Raw genomic sequence first — 24,355 nt, forward strand, 5'->3', positions numbered from 1 at the left:
GCTTTTCTATGTGAAATTTAACAGTTCCTTAGTCTGCATTATTTTCTTCAAAAAAGATGACAACCTTATAGTATAGTAAACATAACTACAAACCTCAGCTACTTGATATAAAAGGCATATTGTGTATTGTCATAAAGTCACTAGTGATGTCGCGAACCTAAAAAATTGGGTTCGCGAACGCGAACTTCCACAAAAGTTTGCGAACGGGCGAACCGGGCAAACCCCCATAGACTTCAATAGGCAGGCGAATTTTAAAACCCACAGGGACTCTTTCTGGCCACAATAGTGATGGAAAAGTTGTTTCAAGGGCACTAACACCTGGACTGTGCATGCCAGAGGGGGATCCATGGCAAAACTCCCATGGAAAATTACATAGTTGATGCAGAGTCTGGTTTTAATCCATAAAGGGCCTAAATCACCTAACATTCCTAAATTGTTTGGAATAACGTGCTTTAAAACATCAGGTATGATGTTGTATCGATCAGGTAGTGTAAGGGTTACGCCCGCTTCACAGTGCGCAGTGTAGGTTATATACCTGCCCTGACCATGCTTTGCAGACCAGGTATCAGTGGTCAGATGGACCCTTGCCCCAACACTGTGTGCCAGAAATGCCATTATAGCAGACTTATATGGCTTTGGCATTGCTTTTTGGTAATTAGAAGGCAGCTAAATGCCACTGCGCACCACACGTGTTTTATGCCCAGCAGTGAAGGGGTTAATTGGGGAGCATGTAGGCAGCTTGTAGAGTTAATTTTAGCTTAAGTGTAGTGTAGTAGACAACCCAAAGTATTGATCTAGGCTGATTTTGGTATATTTCATGCCACTATTTCACCGCCAAATGCGATCAAATTTAAAAAAAATTAAATTTTTTCGCAATTTTAGGTTTCTCACTGAAATTATTTACAAACAGCTTGTGCAATTATGGCACAAATGGTTGTAAATGCTTCTCTGGGATCCCCTTTGTTCAGAAATAGCAGACATATATGACTTTGGCGTTGCTTTCTGGTAATTAGAAGGCAGCTAAATGCTGCTGCGCATCACAGGTGTATTATGGCTAGCAGTGAAGGGGTTAATTAGGTAGTTTGTAGGGAGCTTGCAGTTAATTTTAGCTTTAGTGTAGAGATCAGCCTCCCACCTGACACATCAGACCCCCTGATCCCTCCCAAACAGCTCCCTTCCCTCCCCCACCCCACAATTGTCCCCGCCATCTTAAGTACTGGCAAAAAGTCTGCCAGTACTAAAATAAAAGGTTTTTAAATTTTTTAAATTTTTTTTTTAGCATATTTACATATGCTGTGGTATAGCATCCCCCCTTAGCCCCCAACCTCCCTGATCCCCCCCCCAAAACAGCTCTCTAACCCTCCCCATCTGCCTTATTGGCGGCCATCTTGGGTACTGGCAGCTGTCTGCTATTATTTCACAGTCAAAAGAGAGTTGTTGTTTTTTTTTTGTTTTGTTTTTTTTATCTTTTTATTTGATTATTTTCACAGTGAACAAAAACAACACATCACAAAAAAAAAAAAAAAAAAAGAGAAAAATACATACACAATCTTATCCATATAACGGTTTATACCGTCTAACTGGTATAAAGAACCACATTAAGATGTACCAAAACTTAAAGCGAAACCATGTCTCGTCTCTGTTTACACAGACATACTCCCTTTGGAGCAGCAGGGAGAAGAAAAAAAAAAAAAGAAAAATCTCTCTTTCCTTCCCCCTCTCTCCCCCCCACCCCCCTCACGAAAACTATCTCAGTATAGGCCCATAATCTCAGGTACCCAACCCCATTCTTGTGGAAGGATTTTTTTTAGTAAGAGTAGCATAAATTCAGGGGAGTTTTGTACAGGTGCTATAAATTGTTTTTGGGCAGTTAATGGCCTTTCCCTAATAACATTTAACCATTTAGAGAAAAAGTCAGTAAGCCTCTTCTCCGAATATGGTTTAATATTAAATAGTTCAATTGTCATCTGCATATTCATATTATTTATAAATTCTTTCAGACTGGGCTCTTCTGCAGATTTCCAGTTTTTAAAAATTATATTGCGGGCCGCCAAAATAGCTAAGTTGATAAGGAGTTTGTCTGGTTTGTAGTCCCCATCATCATATAGCATGAAGACGTTAACTGCGGTAAGAGATATTCTGGTCCTTAAAAATTTATTAAGCCAAAAATTAATTTTACACCAATATTGTGATATCTTAGGGCAAGACCAAAGGCAATGTAAGATGTCAGCCTTCTCGGCTCTACATTTATAACATTTACAGGGAGATGTCCTATTTGTCCATTTATTAATTTTATCGGGGGTTAAGTAATAATTATTTAACAATTTGCATTGTGACTCTTTCCAGCTGCATACTGTCGTCGCATTTTCTAAGTTCATAAGACATTTTTTGACATCTTGTGTCTGCGTCTGCGGAAAAAACTTTTGCATGTGCAGTGAGATATTTTCAACCTGGACTGCCCCAAATTTAGTGCTTAACATATTATACCATATTGAAATAGATCTCTTCCCGGCTTTGTATAGCTTAAGTCCACTTTCTATCTCTTTCCAGTCCCATTCTGGCCCAAATAGATGGCCTAGATGCTGGAAATAGCTCCTACTCTGTAGGTAGGCATAGAAGTTTTTATGTTGTAATTGAAATTTGTTCGCCAGATCTGAAAAAGATTGTATATGTGGTGCACCTTCTTGCTTTAACTGAAACCAGTTTGTTAACCCTTTCTCTTTCCACGTTTTATACACTGTATCTTGTAAGCCTGGTATAAAGTCTGGCATACCTATTATAGGGCAAAATTTTGAAATATGGTATTGGCACTTTAAAAGAGAACAAAATTTCTGCCAGGCAGTTATGATATTCTTTATTGTTATTAGGTTAGAAACACTACTGGGGGTAGTTTTTGTGTCCACATGTAATACTGCCTTAAGATCAAATGGGGCGATTGTCTCTGCTTCAAGTTTGTAGTATGTTACATATTCCTCTTCTACCAACCAGTCTACCGCGAATTTGACCAGAGCTACTATATTATACATTTTGAGACAGGGGAGGGCCAAGCCTCCATCTTTTCTAGACTGCACTAACTTATGTCTTGCCACTCTCGGTTTGCCATTATTCCATAAAAATGATGTTATTATTTTGTTGTATTTATCCAAATCTGCCCTTACTATGAATAGGGGAAGATTTTGAAGTAAAAATAAAAATTTAGGAAAAATGATTGTTTTAACTACCATTATTTTTGCTGATAATGATAGTTTATACATGCTCCATTTAGCTATAGCTTGAGGTAAGTTCTCTAATATATCTTCATAATTGGCCTTATACCAGTCATTCGGGTTTCTACATAAATTTATGCGAGATACCTGAGCTGCTGTACTTCTTGGAAGCCGTGTTTAGTATAACTCTTATTATTTTTTTGTATCCAAAGTATCTCTGATTTTTTCATATTCACTCTATACCCTGAAAATTTACTATAGGATCCTATTATATTTAGGCACTTTGGGATACTTTCTGTAGTATTATATAAAAACACTATTAAATCATCCGCGTATAATGAAATTTTTATATTATGTTTACAGATTCGAATACCTGAAAGTTCCTGTCTTAAAAAAAATAGCCAATGGTTCAAGAGAAATATTAAATAAAAGGGGCGATAATGGGCAACCTTGTCTCGTCCCTTTGTTGAGTGTTATATAGTAAGAAAGTTCTGCATTCACTATTAGTTGTGATCTGGGGCTATTATAAATTGCTTTGGTTAAATTGAGAAAATTACCATGTAAGCCAAATTTGTCAAGTGAGGTAAATAAATGGTCCCATGTGATAGCGTCGAAAGCCTTTTCTGCATCTAAGGCTAGGAGGGCCAAATCCCCTTTAAATTGTTTCTTACTTCCCCGAAATTTGTTATAGTAATAATCTAGGGTGACCAATATGCGTCTAATATTTCTAACCACGTTCCTGCCTGGCATAAAACCTGTCTGGTCAGGGTGTATGACCTTTCCGAGCACTTTTTTTAGCCTTTCTGCCATTATTGTCATCAAAATTTTATAATCTACGTTTAATAGAGATATTGGTCTATATGACCCAAGTTCTTCCCGGTTTTTACCCTTCTTATGGACCAACGTAACAATTGAGTCTGCAAAGTATTTTGACTGTTTATTGTTATTAACATAATACTCATTGTAAAGGTTTCCCAGCGAGGCCACTACTTCCTGTCTAATGCATTTATAAAATTCGGCTGGGAGCCCGTCCGGCCCTGGTGCTTTGTTGTTTTTTAGCTTTTTTATTGCCGAGTTAATTTCCCCTTCAGATAGCCTTTGATTAATGATATTGAGTTCCTCTGTTGTAATTCTAGGGACTTTAATATTTTGCCAAAATTTGTTTTTTTCAGCCTCATCAATTACTTCAGCTGAGTACAGCTTCTGATAATACCTGAAGAAGGCTTGTCTAACTTCTGAGGCATGTGTATGTAATTTGTCACCTTCCCTAATACATGGGATTAAATTTTTATTTCTTTTAACTTTAATAAGTTTAGCCAAATACCCCGCAGAAATGTCCTGTGGTCCTTGAAACGTTGCCCTATTTTTCATGTCTTCCATAGCCCATTTCTGTTTTAGTAAGATTTCTCTTTCCTCCCGTGCCTTGGAATATCTATCCCATGTAGATTTACAGGGAGATGATAAATAATGGTTGTATGCATTTTTAAGTTGATTTGCTAGTTGTATTTCACGTAACTTAGCTTTCTTTCTTAGGCTGCACATATACGCTATAATCTCGCCACGGAGTACTGCTTTTCCTGTTTCCCATAAGATCTCGGGTTTACTTATATAGGAAAGATTATTTTTTACATAGGTTCTCCAGGTATTTGTTAACCAATTGCAAAACTTGCTATTATTGCTCATGTATTTTGGGAAGAAAAAATGATTAGATGAGCCCACTTTTCGAGATTTTATCCTTAAAGTAATGATCGCATGGTCTGAGAGGAGTATCTCATTAATTGTAGCATCCATATCACGTTTTAATAGCAGTCTATCAACTAAAAAAAGATCTATTCGAGAAAAGTTTTTAAATGCTCTAGACTCACAGGTGAAACTGTGCTCATCTGGGTGTTGTAATCTCCAGATATCCTCAACATCCAACCCCTTCAAAAACTTTCTGAACATTTTGGATTCTTGCCTATATATATTCAGATTGGTTTGTCTAAATCTATCTATAGTCGAGTTTAGAGTCATATTAAAGTCACCCATGATTATTAGATTTTGCCCACATAAAGGGAATAGTTTTTTCTGGATCTTATCCCAAAAGCTTTTATCAGATTTATTAGGTCCATAAATGTTACAAAAAGACCAGATACATTTATCTATACATATCTGTATAATAATATAACGACCTTCCGGGTCGAGCTCATTTTTAATTATCTCATATTCCAGGTCTTTATGGAACAGAATGGCAACTCCACAGCTACGCTTATCACATGGGGTGGCAATAATTTCTTTTATCCATTTAACTTTAAGTTTTTCAATTTCTTGTGCTTTCAAATGAAGTTCTTGTAAAAACATAATGTCCGCTTTTTGTTTTTTAAGTAATTTAATAATATTTTTCCTTTTAATTGGGGAGGTAACCCCTCCCACATTCCACGACATTAGATTAAGCATATTGCCTGCTTATTTATAACACTATATGATATTTTATTGAGGATAGGTGGGAGGGGGGTGAGGGAAGAGAGAGGAAGGGAGAAAAAAAAAAAAAAAAAAAAACATAAAAAAAATGACAATTATACACATCAATGGGTCCGTGACGTTTGTCCCAGCGGGACCCAAAAAGACAATTAAAAACACTATGTACCCAAACCATCGTACCTATATAGATAATGTTATGTACAGTAGAAACCAAGAAGAAAAAAGAAAGCAGTCTATCTCTACCTGTATCACGCAGCGGTGAACTAGAAACCATAACCTGGCTAACCCATATCTATACATTTTTATAATGTCACAAGGATACCTGTGGCGGACTCATAGCTATACATTTTTGTGATGTCGAGGGGATATCTGGGCCTGCTTACTTATGTCAGCTATACGGGTATTATGTGTTGGTAAGACTAAGTTATTATCCAAAAAGAACGTTTTTGCTTCCTCCTTGTTGTTTAAAAATATATTGTTGCCCTCTGTGTCCTCCACCATTATTCTTGCTGGGTATCTTAGACTGGCATTGTATTTATTTTGTATTAGGGCTGTACAAAAGGGTGCCAAGATTTTTCTCCTAGCTGCCGTTTCGGCAGAATAATCCTGGAATAGGTAGATTTGAGTGGATCCAATCTTTAATGGGTTATATTTTCTGTATGCTCGCATAATCTCAACTTTCTCTTGAAAGTTCAGATATTTTACCATCACCATTCTCGGTCTTACATATCCATCTGCATATTTTATAATGGAGCCAGTTCTATGTGCCCTTTCTACTTGAATCTTCCCATTTTGTACTGATAGCCCTAATAAGTTAGGTAATGTGAGAGCAGCGAATGTATTCAAGTTTTTGTACTCATTAGTTTCTGGCAGGCCTACAATGCGAATGTTACTTCGTCTAGACCGATCTTCTAGGTCTTCAATTTTAGACTGCATTGATTTTATTGTGTCGTGTAAATTTTTATTTGATATCACTTGAGCATTACATGTGTCCTCTAGGTCTGAGACCCGCATCTCAACCTCTGACAGGCGTTGTGAATACTGTCTAACCTCTAATGTAAGACCAGCAATTTCTTTCCTAATCCCTTCTAATTGAGGCATTATCATATTAGCTATTTGATCTATTACTAGTTGAGGCTCAGGTGTGGGTGTATGTTCGATTACCTCAGGTTTTTCTGAGGGGTCTTCCTGCACTAATTTTACTTTTTTATCCTTTCTTACTGGCATAGCGGGTGATCTAGCTTTCACATTCGTCATATATTTTTCCATACCCTTACACCTTGTGCATGTGACACAAATTTATACAAGTATAAGTATACTCTATATATTTTTTTTTTTTTTTTTTTTTAATGAAAAGTGAATAGGTGCAGTGGGTAAAGAGGGATAGTTAATCCCAATTTGGAGAAAGTGTAATACTCTATTGCCAATTCCTAATTAGGGGTGGATAAAGCCTAAAGAGAAAAAAAAAAAAAAAAAAAAGTGTGTGAAGCCTCAAGCAGAGGTTTAAAAAGTACAAACTAGGTGAGTGCTCAGTGTAAGGTAATGGTGTGTTTGTGTAAGGGAAAGAAGAAACAAAAAAAAAAAAAAATCAGAAGAAGACAGGGAAAATAAGTTTCTCTTGTTTATAGTGATAACTTATTAGTTAAGGGTTTTTATCTATGACACGCTATTTCCAGCAATCTAACTATTACATATTTTCCTTTTAACTTGCAATGGTCATTTCCTTATCAGTATACCTTTACACATATACATTTTCATAGACTGTAATTAAGGAAGTATATGCCTTATAACGTTCACAAACTTATAACACCAACTATTATGACCTTTAAAAAAAGAAGAGAGAAGAGATAAAAAACAGAAAAACAGTCCCCCAGCTAAGTGTCCTATTAGACGTGGATTGTTTTTATTCTTTCCCAGCAAACCCCTTTTTTTTTCAGAGGGATGTTCTTTGAAGGGCCACAATCATGACCTAGTACATGCTGATGAACTTTCTTAGAACCTTATTAGAGTTCTTTTAGGTCAACCGCTGACCGTTGTTATTAGGTATCTTGAAAGTTCTTTATGAAGACAGTTCTAAAACAAATTAGCTGTATAATTTTGTATGAAGAACAGAAAGGGCAATAATGTTCCTCTACTGCCACCACTCCTTCAGGAGATAACCAAGAAATTTATACTTGACTGCATGAGCCAGTCGCACGTAATATCAAATCCTAGTAAGGTATAGAAAAAACTTCCTTTTCTTTTTTTTTCCTCTTTGCAAAACAGCACTTCTAGGTTTGCATATTGTATTTTAAGCTACCAAGTCCCGCTTTAAATATCCAAAACCCCACACATCCAGGACTTAAACTGAATAGCTATGTGAAGAAAAGAAGCAGTCTTTGCCCAGGCCAGATTTTACAATTAACAGCAGTCTTATAAACAGGTGTGCCAGGCACACAATACTTGCGTTTCCGTGGCGGTCTTTTGCCCCCAAAGCCTCAGATGGCTCTGCCGTTGCTTAAGTTTGTCCACGAGATCCTGCGACGCCCGAGACACCTCTCCGGTGTAGCAGAACCCTGCAGCCCAGATCCTCCAGCACGGTCTGTCAACGGGGGGAAAGCTTTGTTTTATCGTTGTTTGCCTAGAAGCAGGATATCTTCGCCACGCTGTTAATCTTTCTCTAGTGCCGGTGCTCCATTTATCTTCTGGCTGTGTGATCTTCACCTGGATGTGGGGGCACTGCTATTGGTATCGGCGCCACCCGATATGCTGAGGCGTACAAAGAGGCTTCCGAAGTGCAGCCGGATACTACTGTCCTCCTCCCCGGGTAGTTTCTCAGAGCCAAGAACCGCCAATAGGAGTGTAGCTGCGTGGAGCGGTTGTTGAAAATGCTCCGATGCGCTCTGTCCTCGCAGAGCTGTGCGTGCCGGAAATGACTATGCACGCAATACCGGAAGCCCAATCGCAAGTAAATTCCTGGACCCTTTTCGAGTTGTTGTTTTTTTTAAATGTACACTACTGTTACACCAGATATGAGTGGTGGCACTGGGCAAGTGGGTACAGTATACGCTGTGAGCCTGACACACACGCTGGCAGGCAGGCAACTGCAATTAGATTACACAGGAAAAAAAAAAAGCAGACTGATGTTCTAGCCCTACAGCAGAGATCAGATGAGTTCTTCAGGACTGTAGTGGACACTGAATACACTAGCCTAGCCATCGATTTACCTATTAAATCCGCAGCAGCTACACTGTCCCTCCTCTCACTAAGAATGCAGCTTCCAAATGAATCTAAAATGGCTGCTGTCCAGGAGGTGGGAGGGTCTGGGCGGGAGGGTCTGCTGCTGATTGGCTGTAATGTGTATTCTGACTGTGAGGTACAGGGTCAAAGTTTACTCAATGATGACGAATAGGGGGCGGATCGAACATCGCATAGGCTATGTTCGCCGGGAACTATTCGCCAGCGAACTATTCACGACATCACTAAAAGTCACACATTATGTAGGTTTTGTATAACTGGCGACCATTATGAAGGAAACATTTCTGTGTTTAATACATAATTCTGTACTTTAGAGAAACACAAGATTATATTAAGAATGTTTTATAAACACCACAAAGCTCTTATCACCTAAACATTTTACAAATTACACATTAAAATAAATGTGTACTTTAAAATCCAAACCAGTGCCATCTACTGTATAAGGCTAAATATTATCTTGTTACAAGAAAGTAACAACTTTACTCAGATGTATAATATATCTTAACACAATACAACATTCATTCTGTACTTCCTAGTGCTTTAAAAACTCAGAGCTAAAACACAAAAGAGGAAGGTTTTTGTACAGCTCTGTATCACTGTGAGAGGCCAGCTAGCACTCTGCTGACAGTAATAATCTGCTGCATCTTCTGCTTGCACTCCGCTGATTGTTAGAGTGTAATCAGTACCAGACCCACTGCCGCTGAACCTGTCTGGGGTCCCTGTGTGTTTGTTGCTTGTACTATAGATAAGAAGCGTGGGAGGTTGTCCTGGTTTCTGTAGGTACCAGTGTAGTGCGCCGCTAACACTACTACTGGCTTTACATGTGATGGTGACACTTTCACCAGGGGACACTGTGACATCTGAAGACTGAGTCAGAACAATTTGTCCATAGGAACCTGAAGAATAGAAGCAAAATATTTATGGATAATTGTTGATTTCTATATTAACCTTTTGTCCAAATATGTATGATAACAGTTTTATAACATTTGAGATAAAATCAGACTAATCACTTACACTGAATATAGAGCAACAATAGACACAGCAGATAAGTTGGATAAAGCATCTTTGTCTTACTGAGAGAGCTCAGATACAGACTGATGTCACCTGCACAATGTAATATGTACATCAGCTGAGACTGGGGAGGAAATGTCTGGTTATGCAAAACTGCACAATGCAAATAATCTCACACTTCACTTGTCTGTTATATATTTATATTACTTTGTGTGTATTATATTTAATGTCTGGTTGCATGAATTTACAGTGACTTCAATACTTGGTTAACAGTTATGCACACAATAAGCACAAGATGATTTCTATCTACAAAATGTATTATTATGTTATAAGATGTAAATAAAATGAGTGTTAATAACAAAAAAGAGGAAGGCAAAACTAAATGTCCTAAATATAGGAGTAAACAGGTCTTATTTAGGTATATTACAACCGTATTCACCATAAAGTATTTCATAAGAAGGGATGTCAAGCAGTCTCAGTAGTATGAGATGGGTTACAGACATTCTAAACCCTTTTACCCCAGTTAACTGTCTACTAAAAATAATATAATGTAAGTATTAAACATGTACATGTGTTTTCAGACAAATGAGGAAAAGAACTGATTTATATTTATTTTTGGCATTAGTCCTAAAATGATTACCACGTGGCTTCTGTAGCAAAACAAGAAGCACATGAATGTGCAAAATCAAATATTAATTGGCATTTGGTTATTTGTTAAAACATTTATCTGCATTCAGGCAAGGGGATGATAACAATTTGGCGATGTTCTTGTCAACTGATTCATTTTTGTATAGGTTAATAATCATATTCTTGGCCAATCCTGACCCCATGATGGGCTAGATTACAAGTTGTACGCTATTGTTAGTGCAGGTTGTGACAATCAATACTGTGCCCTTGTTAACACCTGTATTATATGTTAAAAGTAAACACGTTTGTTTGAGTGCAATCTAAACTCGCATGCGTTGGCTTAGCACAAGTGAAGAATTGGGGTAGATTTAACAAGCAACGAATGCTGCTTTCAAAGCACGAAGCTTCCGGCTCGCCGGAAATGTAAATTAAGAAGCAGCAGTCGTACAACCACTGCTCCTTAACTTGTCCGCCACCTTTTATTAGAAATGCTTGTGCAATGTTAAATGCCAACAGCGTATGCTACAGCGAATCATGTCCGCCCGACACTTGGTAAATTTACCCCCTTATGTGAAGAGCTAGAGTTAAAAACGAATGTGCACTAAACACAACATAAATACATTAAAATAAAGTGTTACAGTCATATATACACTATCTGATAAAAAATATTTATATAAACATTAAAAAAAGTTATGAGTTAAAATGTATATATGGTATTTGACAAGGTGTTTGTATGGAAAGGGCTATAGCATATATATGTATATATATATTTATATATATATATATGTATGTATATATATATATATATATATATACTGTGTAAATATATATATATATATATATATATACTGTGTGTGTGTGTGTATGTATGTATGTATATGTATGTGTGTATATATACTGTATATATTGTGTGTGTATATATATATATATATATATATGTGTGTGTATGTATATATATATATATATATATATATATATATATATGTGTGTGTGTATATATATGTGTGTGTGTATACAGTATATATATATATATATATATATATATATATATATATATATATACACATACACATTTGAGCCCTTTCCACTCAGACACCTTAAACCATGAAAAATCATTTTTAATCAGTTTTAATATTTAATAATGACTTTTACTATAAATATTTTACATTCCAGTGTTCTTCACAATGGAATATTAGATTAGGAAGAAGAGGTATCGTGTGGCACACTTATTTCAAGAGCCTAAGTTGCTATATCATAGGTTAGCATGAAGAGAAATAGGTGATTAAAATATAACTTTTATTATTAACAGGACTAAAAAATATGGACAAGGAAATTATCCTTAAAATAAGAGCATAAATGTAGCTAGAGAAATATAAGAATGACCATTTGAAATAAAGTGTATTTTCCCTATACAATCATACCATACTATTAGACTTAGGGAACAACCTATGTCTTAGGACGTTTATAACAAATTTTTAATTAGGGTAATTACACTTAGACACCCGTTGGGGTGACACCATTAAGTCTGGACAGTTAAAAGCTACATTCAATACAAAGTGATGCAATGTATATAGTGTGGTATATCCAGTTAAAAAATCAGGGTTAGTTCCAAAAGAAACTACCCTGTAGTAGAGATAATTTGGACTTACTTCTTTTGTGCAAAAATACAATGGGAATGGTGTTTCCCACAATTTGAAATAATATTGTTTACATTTATATTAATATAGTAACTAGTGATGTCGGGAACCTAAAAATTTCGGTTCGCGAATGGCGGACTCGAACTTCCGCTACTGTTCGCGAACCGGCAAACCGGGCGAACCGCCATTGACTTCAATAGGCATGCGAACTTTAAAACCCACAGGGACTCTTTCTGGCCACAATAGTGATGGAAAAGTTGTTTCAAGGGGACTAACACCTGGACTGTGGCATGCCTGAGGGGGATCCATGGCAAAACTCCCACGGAAAATTACATAGTTGATGCAGAGTCTGGCTTTAAGCCATAAAGGGCCTAAATCACCTAACATTCCTAAATTGTTTGGAATAACGTGCTTTAAAACATCAAGTATGATGTTGTATCGATCAGGTAGTGTAAGGGTTACGCCCGCTTGACAGTGACAGACCAAACTCCCCGTGTAACGCACCGCAAACAACCGCAAACAGTCCATTTGCACAACCACGAGATAGATAGATTTGATGGATAGATACATAGATTACATAGATCAATAGATGCAATATACATATGATAGATACGAATTACATAGATCAATAGATGCAATATACATTTGATAGATACGAATTACATAGATCAATAGATGCAATATACATTTGATAGATACGAATTACATAGATCAATAGATGCAATATACATTTGATAGATACGAATTACATAGATCAATAGATGCAATATACATTTGATAGATACGAATTACATAGATCAAAAGATGCAATATACATTTGATAGATACGAATTACATAGATCAATAGATGCAATATACATTTGATAGATACGAATTACATAGATCAATAGATGCAATATACATTTGATAGATACAAATTACATAGATCAATAGATGCAATATACATTTGATAGATACGATTTACATAGATCAATAGATGCAATATACATTTGATATATACGAATTACATAGATCAATAGATGCAATATATATTTGATAGATACGATTGATAGTTAGAGAGATTTGATAGATAAATAGATAGATTTGATAGATTTCCCAGACAGAGAATTACAAGACGTGCGGTCTTGGACCCATGGTAAGGTTCCCAGAGGCAGTTGTGGCGCCAGGGGACGTGTATATGGCATGGATTTTTGTTAGCCCGAAATGTTGCTGTGTGTGACCCTGTATGAAAAATAAAAAGTCACTTTGCTCACTACAGCTGGAGATTACCTTTTCATTTGATTTACTTGGGCTTGGTAAGCCCCCTCCGTGCTCTTGTGAGTAGTGGGTGCTGTATCCATTTCTGCTTGTTCTAACAGTATACTTGACCATTTGAATACTTGCACCACTATGACTTCTGAAAATTTGAATACAACAAAGGGTCCTAATACTTTTGGATACTCAGTGGAGGATGCACAGGTGGGTTTTTTTCCACCGTATTGGGCTCAAGTGACTTTCTCAATGTTGCCCCAAAAGAGAGACCGAGCAAACGTCTGGAGAGAAACAGTGTTAAACAGATGGTCTTGCAATTGCATGCTGTTACCTTGTCAGAATATTTTAAAGTACAGCGGATCCCCAGAGGCCTACGCATGTCTACACGTCCAACTTTGTTTGCAGATAAGCCAGAATACTGTGAGAGATTTGAGAGCATTTTAGATAAATGCTCATTTGATATAATTACCTGGACTATCGAGTTTGCACAGAGGGAAATTACAAGATACAAGGGTGAAGTAGAAAAGGCAAAGCAGGAATTACAGCAGAGAGTACCACTTGATGAATACAAAGCACTGCTTGAAAAAATCACTAAGTCTGTGAACGAATATAAGAAAACATTAGAAGATGGCAAACGTACCAAGTTTATGCGAGATGAGCAGGACTATGAACAAGGTAACGTCTACAGATGGTCCCAGAGAGTGGATGTGGGTGGTCCCCAGAAACCAAGATTCCAGCGTCAGAGACGTGATAAGCGCCGTACACCAGGTGACACCCTGAGCGAGTCGGAATCTTCAGTCTGTTTTTTAACAGAGGACTCGGACGCAGGCGCCGGAGGGGCGTCAGGAAACACCGGGGGTGCACAGCCATCGACTCAAGGGGCAAAGAAAGCCAGACAAACCCGGTGGAACAGCCGGGGCAGAGATGGAATTTCAACCAACCATGATGCAATGTGCTGTGAGTATTCAATCAAAATCACAGAATCAAGTGACTTTTGCTTCCCCAGATACGGGCCGATTTTTGGTAAAAGACTCTTGTGCCCTCAATACGTTTACAGATAATGTAATGGACTTTGTTATTGGTGATCCATATACAGACCAGTCACATTCAGTTATAAAATGTAAAGGTGATGGTAATGTTGAAAGTTATAACGATAATTGGGTTAAAGCCAAAATTGATAATGATAATTAGGCCAACATTGTACACAATATCTCAGGGGTTAATTTAACTGATGCTGAAGTTGCTCTTCTTAATAAGGGGCTATCATATTGCCCCATAAACAAAGGTAACCTGTTTCAACTTAGACATGAATTACATGCATTTTTTCGTATGATAAAATTGAAATTGTTTTTCGATAAAAAGAACCAAATTGGTAATGAGGAAATGCCAGTTAGGGATAAATATATGCTTACTTGTCAGATGGTGGGTCTTAAAAATACCAGTAATTTTAATCCTGTCATTACTGACAATGGTGCCAATACATTCTTTGATCTGGTACTTAAGGATATTGAGCAGTTATTTCAGAAACCAGATGTTATGTTTCAGAAGAGAGTGGTGGAATATAAAAATGACTCAGCATCCTTAAAGTCCTTGAAATCAAGAAAAGAATTGGCAATCAAAGCAGCTGATAAGGGCGGTGCCCTAGTAGTCATCATGAATCAGGTGGCATATATATCTGAAATTGAACAACAGCTTAGTGATACTTCAGTATACACTAGGATTGGCTATGACCCTACACATAAGATTCAGAATGAGATTGCCAGCATTTTATATAAAGCTAAAAACAATGGATTAATCTCAAAAGGTTTGAATGATTTTCTAAATGTTAAACATCCAGTAAGACCAGTCATACATTGTCTGCCAAAAATTCATAAGAATGAGTTAAGACCACCGGGCAGACCTATAGTGGCAGGATCAGGATCTATTTTTACTAACATCTCTGTTTTTTTAGACAGAATTTTGCAACCTTATGTGGTTAAATCCACATCTTATATTCAAGACACATATGATTTTCTGAGAAAGCTTGAACAGCTTGATTTGGAAAATAATAAGGTAATCCTGTTTACACTTAACGTGTCAAGTTTGTACACGTCTATCAAACACACAAGTGGGATTGAGTCAGTAGCCAAAGTTTTGAAGAGTGATACTAAATATAGCTTGTTGCAGATACAATTCTTTTTAGAACTATTGGAAGTTATACTCTATATGAATTATTTCTTCTTCAAGTATGAATTTTTCTTTCAGAAAAAAGGTACTGCCATGGGATCCAATGTCGCCCCTACATATGCCAACATCTTCATGAACAATTTTGAAGAACTATTTGTTTATGAACATATATTGTTTAAAAGGTTTGGTGCCACCTGGTGGCGGTTCATTGACAATGTGTTTGGCATATGGTATGGCGACATTGGATCCCTATTCTCTTTTGTTGATGATCTCAACAGATCTGTAAATGGCATCAAATTTAGTTTGACGTGGAATGAGCAGTCAATTACATTTTTAGACACATGTATCTATAAGGGGGAACATGGATTGAGAGCGGATATTTATTCACAGCCCACAGACAAAAACAACACTTTGTTATATGGCAGCTTTCATCCACCTTCCACCTTTAAAGCTATACCTAAAAGTCAATTATTGAGAGTGGATCGCATTGTATCTGATATTGATTTAAAAACAATGCGACTAGAACAGATGTCAAATAAATTTATACAAAGAGGTTACCCTGTTGATCTTGTGAACAAAGAAAAGCAAAATATCATTTTAAGACCAAAAAATTCTGAGCCCACTGAAATAAAGAGAAATAAGAAGAAGACAGACAGGTGGTTAATTTTTGTATCACAATATAACACTAGGAGCAGCCAGGTAAATAAAATTATACGCAAGTATTGGCACATTCTACAGAAGTGCCATCCTGACGTTAATGAATTTTCTGAACCACCAATGCCAGCTTACAAAAGAAGTCCTAATATAAAAGATCAGTTAGTTAGAGCGGATGTTGGCAGCCACAAATATATTCAAAAAACCATTACTGGTAAGCGGCGCACAGGATGCTACCCTTGCCTTTCATGTGTGAACTGCAACTCAATGATTAAAGGTGGAAAATGTTTTCACCCCTATTCAGGTAAAAAATACCTAATTAGGGAATATTTGACTTGTAGAACAGAGTTTATTATCTATGCCATTAAGTGCCCATGTTCATTGTTATATATTGGACAATCGACTAGAGAGGCACGTGGGAGGATCTCTGAGCACAAGTCAAATATTAGATGTGGTAAGGATGCTCCAGTGTCTTCGCATTTTTTACAAGTTGGACACCGCTTTCAAATATTGGAAAAAGTACATATGCCCAGGAGAGGCGGCGATAGAGAGGCTCTGTTAAACAAAAGGGAGGCCTTTTGGATTAATGAACTTAAAACCTTATGGCCTAAAGGCCTTAACAGGGAATGTAATTGGACAACATTTAAGATTTAGAGATTAAGTATTCTACACTCTTTTTTGGTAGGTTTAGTGGTATGTATTACTTTACCTATGTATTTAAATTCTGTATCCTGTTGGGTTATGTCCTAATAATTGAAAGTTTATTTATGCAATAATATTAGACATAAACTTGGCATTTACCCATTTATATACTGAGTGTTCATTAGTTTTTACATTTCTTGACATATTGAGGTATGGGTATCCTTTGTTGAAGGATTCCTATATGTATCAATTTTTAAATTTATAACTATAATTCATTCAGGTGATTGTGTTTCTATATATAAAAAGAAAGATTTGGTTATGTTATAATATGAGTATTGTGACTAATTTAAAATTTACAATTTAAATATTTTTAACATTGAATTATATGATCTATATATTCACATTGCACTTTAACTGTCACAATTAGAATTTGATATTCATTTTATTTTATTTTTTATTTTTATAGGATCACTTGGCACTTTACCTAAGGAGGTGATTATTGAATTTTGCAATATATATTATGTATCATATTTTTGTATTACATTTTTTGTAACCTTGAATTTTTGGTAACATTGAAGTTTTATGAAATGATCTTTTGTATTTTAACATGCAATATTCGTCTTTCACCAGTAGAGGGAGATATTTGTGCATTTATCACCACTGTTTGGCGCCAATAAGGCTATTTAAACACTGTTTTATTCACTTAATGTCATGCTTGAAAAAGGGCTTATTGTTAGCCCGAAACGTTGCTGTGTTTGACCCTGTATGAAAAATAAAAAGTCACTTTGCTCACTACAGCTGGAGATGACCTTTTCATTAGATTTTCATTTCAGCCAATTAGTGTCCTCTCATAATTAACTCTACAGGCGTGAGTACAACGTTATCAATATGGCACACACATACCAATACCCTCTAGATGTGAAAAACAGTCAAATGCATTCAGATAAGAGGCGGCCTTTGAGGGATTATACATTTGCATATGAGCCTACCTAGGTTTAGCTTTCAACTAACTAACTTTAGTTTTCAATACCAATAGAACAAAGCAAATGTGATAATAAAAGTAAATTGGAAAGTTGTTTAAAATCACATGCCCTATCTGAATCATGATATTTTCATTTTGACAAGACAGCCCCTTTAAATTTGCTTTGTCCCCATTGTAGTCTTTGCTGGAGAGATACCTAGGTACATGGCAGGAACTAGTGCTGCCATCTAGTGCTCTTGCAAATGGATAGCATTCTTGCAAAACTGCTGCCACATATTGCTCCAGACACATGAACGTTCCTGAGCTTATTTCTCTGCTTTTGAACAAAAGATACCAAGAGAAAGAAGAACATTTGATAATAGAAGTAAACTAGAAATCTGTTTAAAATTGCAGGTTTTAACTGAATCATGAAGACAATCTTTGGGTTTCATGTCCTTTTAAATGAGAAATAGAACTCATGGATTTGCAGGAAGTTGTTGAATGTATTAAGCTAGGCTGAGTGATTAAAGAAAATTTGTATAAAGAATTTTGTTGCACCAAACTATATAAAATTGTAAAATAAAGTGTGTTTTTCAGTAACTTCTGTATAATTTGTCGCTTTCCTATGTGAAATTTAACAATTCCTTAATCTGGATTATTTTCTTCAAAAAAGATGACAACCTTATAGTATAGTAAACATAACTACAAACCTCAGCTACTTGATATAAAAGGCATATGGTGTATTGTCATACAGTCACACATTATAAAGGTTTTGTATAACTGGCGACCATAAAGAAGGAAAGATTTCTGTGTTTAATACATAATGATGTACTTTAGAGAAATACAAGATTATATTAAGAATGTTTTATAAACACCACAAAGCTCTTATCACCTAAACATTTTACAAATTACACATTAAAATAAATGTGTACATTAAAATCCAAACCAGTGCCATCTACTGTATAAGGCTAAATATTATCTTGTTACAAGAAAGTAAACACTTTACTCAGATGTGTAATATTTCTTAATACAGTAGACACACACAATACAACATTCATGCTGTACTTCCTAGTGCTTTAAAAAGTCAGAGCTAAAACACAAAAGAGGAAGGTTTTTGTACAGCTCTGTATCACTGTGAGAGGTAAGCTGTAACTCTGCTGACAGTAATAATCTGCTGCATCTTCTGCTTGCACTCTACTGATTGTGAGAGTGTAATCAGTACCAGACCCACTGCCACTGAACCTGTCTGGGGTCCCTGTGTGTTTGATGCTTGTACCATAGATAAGAAGCGTGGGAGGTTGTCCTGGTTTCTGTAGGTACCAGTGTAGTGCGCCGCTAACACTACTACTGGCTTTACATGTGATGGTGACACTTTCACCAAGTGACACTGTGACATCTGGAGACTGAGTCAGAACAATTTGTCCATAGGAACCTGAAGAATAGAAGCAAAATATGTATGGATAATTATTTGTTTATTTCTATAGTAACCTTTTGTCCAAATATGTATAATAACAGTTTTACAACATCTGAGATAAAATAAGACTAATCACTTACACTGAATATAGCACAACAATAAACACAGCAGATAAGTTGGATAAAGCATCTTTGTGTTACTGAGAGAGCTCAGATACAGACTGATGTCACCTGCACAATGTAATATGTACATCAGCTGAGACTGGGGAGGAAATGTCTGGTTATGCAAAACTGCACAATGCAAATAATATCTCACTTCACTTGTTTGTTATAGATTTATATTACTTATTGTGTATTTTATTTAATGTCTGGTTGCATGAATTTACAGTGACTTCAATACTTGGTTAACAGTTATGCACACAATAAGCACAAGATGATTTCTATCTACAAAATGTATTATTATGTTATAAGATGTAAATAAAATGAGTGTTAATAACAAAAAAGAGGAAGACAAAACTAAATGTCCTAAATATAGGCGTAAACAGGTCTTATTTAGGGATATTACAACCGTATTCACCATAAAGTATTTCATAAGAAGGGATGTCAAGCAGTTGAATATTGTCTCAGTAGTATGAGATGGGTTACAGACATTCTAAAACCCTTTTATCCCAGTTAACTGTCTACTAAAAATAATATAATGTAAGTATTAAACATGTGCATGTATTTTCAGACAAATGAGGAAAAGAACTGATTTATATTTATTTTTGGCATTAGTCCTAAAATGATTACCACGTGGCTTCTGTAGCAAAACAATAAGCAAATGAATGTGCAAAATCACTTATTAATTGGCATTTGGGTATTTGTTAAAACATTTATCTGCATTCAGGAAAGGGGCTGATAACAATTTGGCGATGTTCTTGTCAACTGATTTATTTTTGAATAGGTTAATAATCATATTCTTGGCCAATCCTGACCCCATTATGGGCTAGATTACAAGTTGAACGCTATTGTTAGTGCAGGTCGTGACAATCAATACTGTGCCCTTGTTAACACCTGTATTATAAGTTAAAAGTAAACACGTTTGTTTGAGTGCAATCTAAACTCGCATGCGTTGGCTTAGCACAAGTGAAGAATTGGGGTAGATTTAACAAGCAGCGAATGCTGCTTTCAAAGTACGAAGCTTCCGGCTCGCCGGAAATGTAAATTAAGAAGCAGCAGTCGTACAACCACTGCTCCTTAACTTGTCCGCCACCTTTTATTAGAAATGCTTGTGCAATGTTAAATGCCAACAGCGTATGCTACAGCGAATCATGTACGCCCGACACTTGGTAAATTTACCCCCTTATGTGAAGAGCTAGAGTTAAAAACAAATGTGCACTAAACACAACATAAATACATTAAAATAAAGTGTTACAGTCATATATACACTATCTGATAAAAAATATTTATATAAACATTAAAAAAAGTTATGAGTTAAAATGTATATATGGTATTTGACAAGGTGTTTGAATGGAAAGGGCTATAGCATATATATATATATATATATATATATATATATATATATATATATATATATATATATATATATATATATATATATATATATACTGTGTAAATAAATATATATATATATATATATATATATACTGTGTCTGTGTGTGTATGTATGTATGTATGTATATGTATGTGTGTATATATACTGTATATATTGTGTGTATATATATATATATATATATATATATATAGATATAGTAAAGCAAATAGCGTCAGCACTAGTAGATAAAAAATTCCACTTTATTGAGGTAACAAACAAAGTTAAAAACAGCAGCGACGTTTCGAGTCAACACAGACCCTTATTCATGCTATGGATTGTGGTAAATCACCTTCTTATACAGCACCTGTATGTTAATTAGCTTAATTTATCTGTATACATTCTAATCTCCATTTTGGATTTTTGCCCCCTAACGGGTCAGAATGATCAGCAGTAATCTTTGTACTTAAATCACAGCTTATTATACATAATTCATTTTTCTATCAAGTGACTCTAACCCAAGACTATATTTCAATACATATTATTAAAAACATTTCAAACAAAATTACAAATTCACAAAATTACCAAACAAAATTACTATAAAAACAAATGAAGATCATAGTCTTTGTTTAGACCATTCGGACTAAGTGTTTTTAGATGCTGTATCCACCATACCTCCCTTTTTTTTTTAAAGTAACTCTCTGTTACCCCCTCTTCTTTGTTTAGGTATGTGGTCAATTATCTGGAACCTTAACTGACTGACTGTGTGTCCAGCATTAATGAAGTGGGAAGATACAGGTAGTGTCATATCTTTACATCTAATAGAGGACTTATGGGCACTTATCCTGTCTTTAATGGGGTTAATGGTCTCCCCCACATAGCCCCGCCCACATGGGCACTTAAGGATATATACCACATAGTCAGTGTTACATGTATACAGGCCTTTAATTTCACGTTTTTTATTATCATTTATCTGTGCAATATATCTTCCCTTAATCATGGAATTGCACTGGGCACAGTTAAGACAAGGGTATGACCCTTTATTGGCTGTAGTGAGATAATTGATAGTGTCTTTCTTATTTGTCCCCACATCTGATTTTACCACAAGATCTCTGATATTTTTAACCCTCTTAAAGGAATTAATGGGTGGTCTACCGAATTCCTCAATATGTGGATTAGTTTTATTCAGTATATACCAATGTTTTTTTTAACAATTTTTGTAATATCATTGCTAAATTGGTTATATACTGAAGAAAAGATGAGTTGTTTCTTATCAATCTGATTTTTATGTTTATTTTTACTTTCTATAGTTCCAAGATCCAGAGTCTCTCTCATTTTGGATGTAACTGTCTGTTCACTAGTGGTTATAATTGTTTGTGGATAACCTCTATCTGAAAACTTTTTACCCATTTGTTTAAGCCTTACTTCTTTTAGATCTTTCTCTTTTACATTACGCATAGTTCTAAAGAACTGGCTCTTAGGGATAGCATTAAACACCCTATCTGGATGGTAGCTCTCAAAATGAAGTAATGTATTTCGATCAGTTGGTTTACAATATAAGTCTGTTACTAAACAGCTATCTTTTTTATATACCAAGGTGTCAAGGTAACTCACTTTTACCTGTGAGTAGTTAATGGTAAATTGTAGACTTGTAGTACAGTTGTTTAATTCTTCCACAAAATTCTCTAGGGTCTCCAATGTGTCCCCCCATACGCCAAATATATCATTTATATAACGTAGCCATACTTTACAATAACTCTGATATTTATTGTTAAGATAAACATATCTACTTTCGAATTGGCTTACGAAAATATTGGCGTATGAGGGGGCCACATTGGAGCCCATGGCGGTTCCCTTTCTTTGTATATAAAATGTATCTTGGAACAAGAAATAATTAAGATGTAATATAATGTTCAACATATCTTCTATAAAATCACATTGTAAATTAGTATATACCTGATCTCTTTTAAGGAAATCCAATACTGATTGTACTCCCGATTCATGTGGGATTGAAATATATAAACTCACTATGTCTAGTGTGAATAATATATCATTTTCATTTACATTCACCTCATCTATTTTGTTTAGAAATTCCCCTGTATCTTTTAGAAAGGATTTCTGACCTGCCGCTATAGGGTTCAAAATTTTGTCTAAAAAAATGGCTATATTTGCAAAGATAGATTCTGTGCTCACCACGATAGGTCTACCCTGTGGCTCCTTCAAATTTTTGTGGACTTTCGGAGTGGTATAAAATATAGGTGTAATAGGATCCTTCTTTGTTAGACACATGGCTAGATCTTTGGTAATAACCTTATTAGCTAAAGCCTTATCAATTACTGCTGTTATTTCTTTTTTGATGTCTGGTAGGGGATCTTGGTCTAATATTAAATACACTCCACCATCTGATAATTGTGCTAAAATTTCCTGTATATAGTATTCTTTATCTAATACCACTACCGCACCGCCCTTATCAGCATTTTTAATCTCAATTAGATTGTTTTTAGATAGATCTTTCAAAGCCTTACGTTCTGCTGCAGTTACATTAGAATTTATTCTATATTCAGATGTTGTGTACAATTTATGGATGTCATCTTGGACTAATTTGATGTATGTTTCTACCCCAGAGTTAGAAGTACTAGGTACAAATATGGACTTATTTGTCAATCCTAGGGGTTTAGTGTCAAATATTCCTTCTTCATCCAGTGTATTGCTAAATTCTTTACCATTAACGATATCAGATATATTACCAAAATGTGCTTTTAATCTTAAATTTCTAAAGAAGCGATATAAATCCTTCTCTATGGTAAATTGGTTTGCATACACAGTTGGACAAAAAGATAATCCTTTATTTAGAACACTAAGTTCATCTTTAGTAAGTTCGTATTTAGAAATGTTAATAACTAATGTCTCTGCCAAAGCTGGCGTCTCTCGCTGATTAATGTCACTATATGTTATATCATTTGTTGACATATAATGTACGTTACCATCTCCATCTCTTCCGGCGGTTTGTAGTGGTGTTCCGAAGATCTCATTTACTTCTTGCGGCCCCTCGGGAACCGCCTGTTCCTTAGCCTGTTGGATTGTCGGGGGTAAGTGCCACCGGCACTTGTGTTTCTGTCCTCCCCTCCAGTATCGGCGTCTGTTCCCATATATAAAAAATCCTCCGATAAGGATGAATCACTATTCGCTACCGCTGTTTTCTCCATGGCGTGTCTCATTCCTCGTCATGTTCCACGTCCTCTTCCTAGTCGCCTCCTTCTGACGTCATAGGTCTCTTCCTCATTGGTCCAGCGGTAAACATGATTTGCTTTGTAATCCTCGTCATCTCGGTTGAATTTATTCCTCTTGATATCTTTTAACTCCTTCTGGTAGTCATCAAGGATTGTATCTCTCTCTTTCTTTGTTTTAGACAGGTCATCAACGGAAAAGTAAGTATTGACTTTATTTTCACTCTCTGATACCACTGCTTTTTGTATCTCAATCTCTTCCTGCAAGCATTCCACTGTCCAAACAATGATATCGAATGAACATTTGTTCAGTATACATTCAAATCTTTTCT

The 24,355-nt window shown here is 35.8% G+C and overlaps 2 gene segments (V, D, J or C); both read right to left on the reverse strand.

Moving 5' to 3' along the window:
- Positions 1-9,443: 9,443 nt before the first annotated feature.
- Positions 9,444-9,976, reverse strand: LOC128647545 (immunoglobulin kappa variable 3-11-like). The segment is given in 2 exon segments: positions 9,444-9,799; positions 9,918-9,976. Coding segments are annotated over 2 exon segments (405 nt in total).
- An 8,952-nt stretch (positions 9,977-18,928) lies between these two features.
- Positions 18,929-19,471, reverse strand: LOC128647546 (immunoglobulin kappa variable 6-21-like). The segment is given in 2 exon segments: positions 18,929-19,284; positions 19,407-19,471. Coding segments are annotated over 2 exon segments (405 nt in total).
- Positions 19,472-24,355: the final 4,884 nt, after the last annotated feature.

The sequence above is a fragment of the Bombina bombina genome, chromosome 2, assembly GCF_027579735.1.
Source record: "Bombina bombina isolate aBomBom1 chromosome 2, aBomBom1.pri, whole genome shotgun sequence".
In the NCBI taxonomy this organism is placed as follows: Eukaryota; Metazoa; Chordata; class Amphibia; order Anura; family Bombinatoridae; genus Bombina; species Bombina bombina.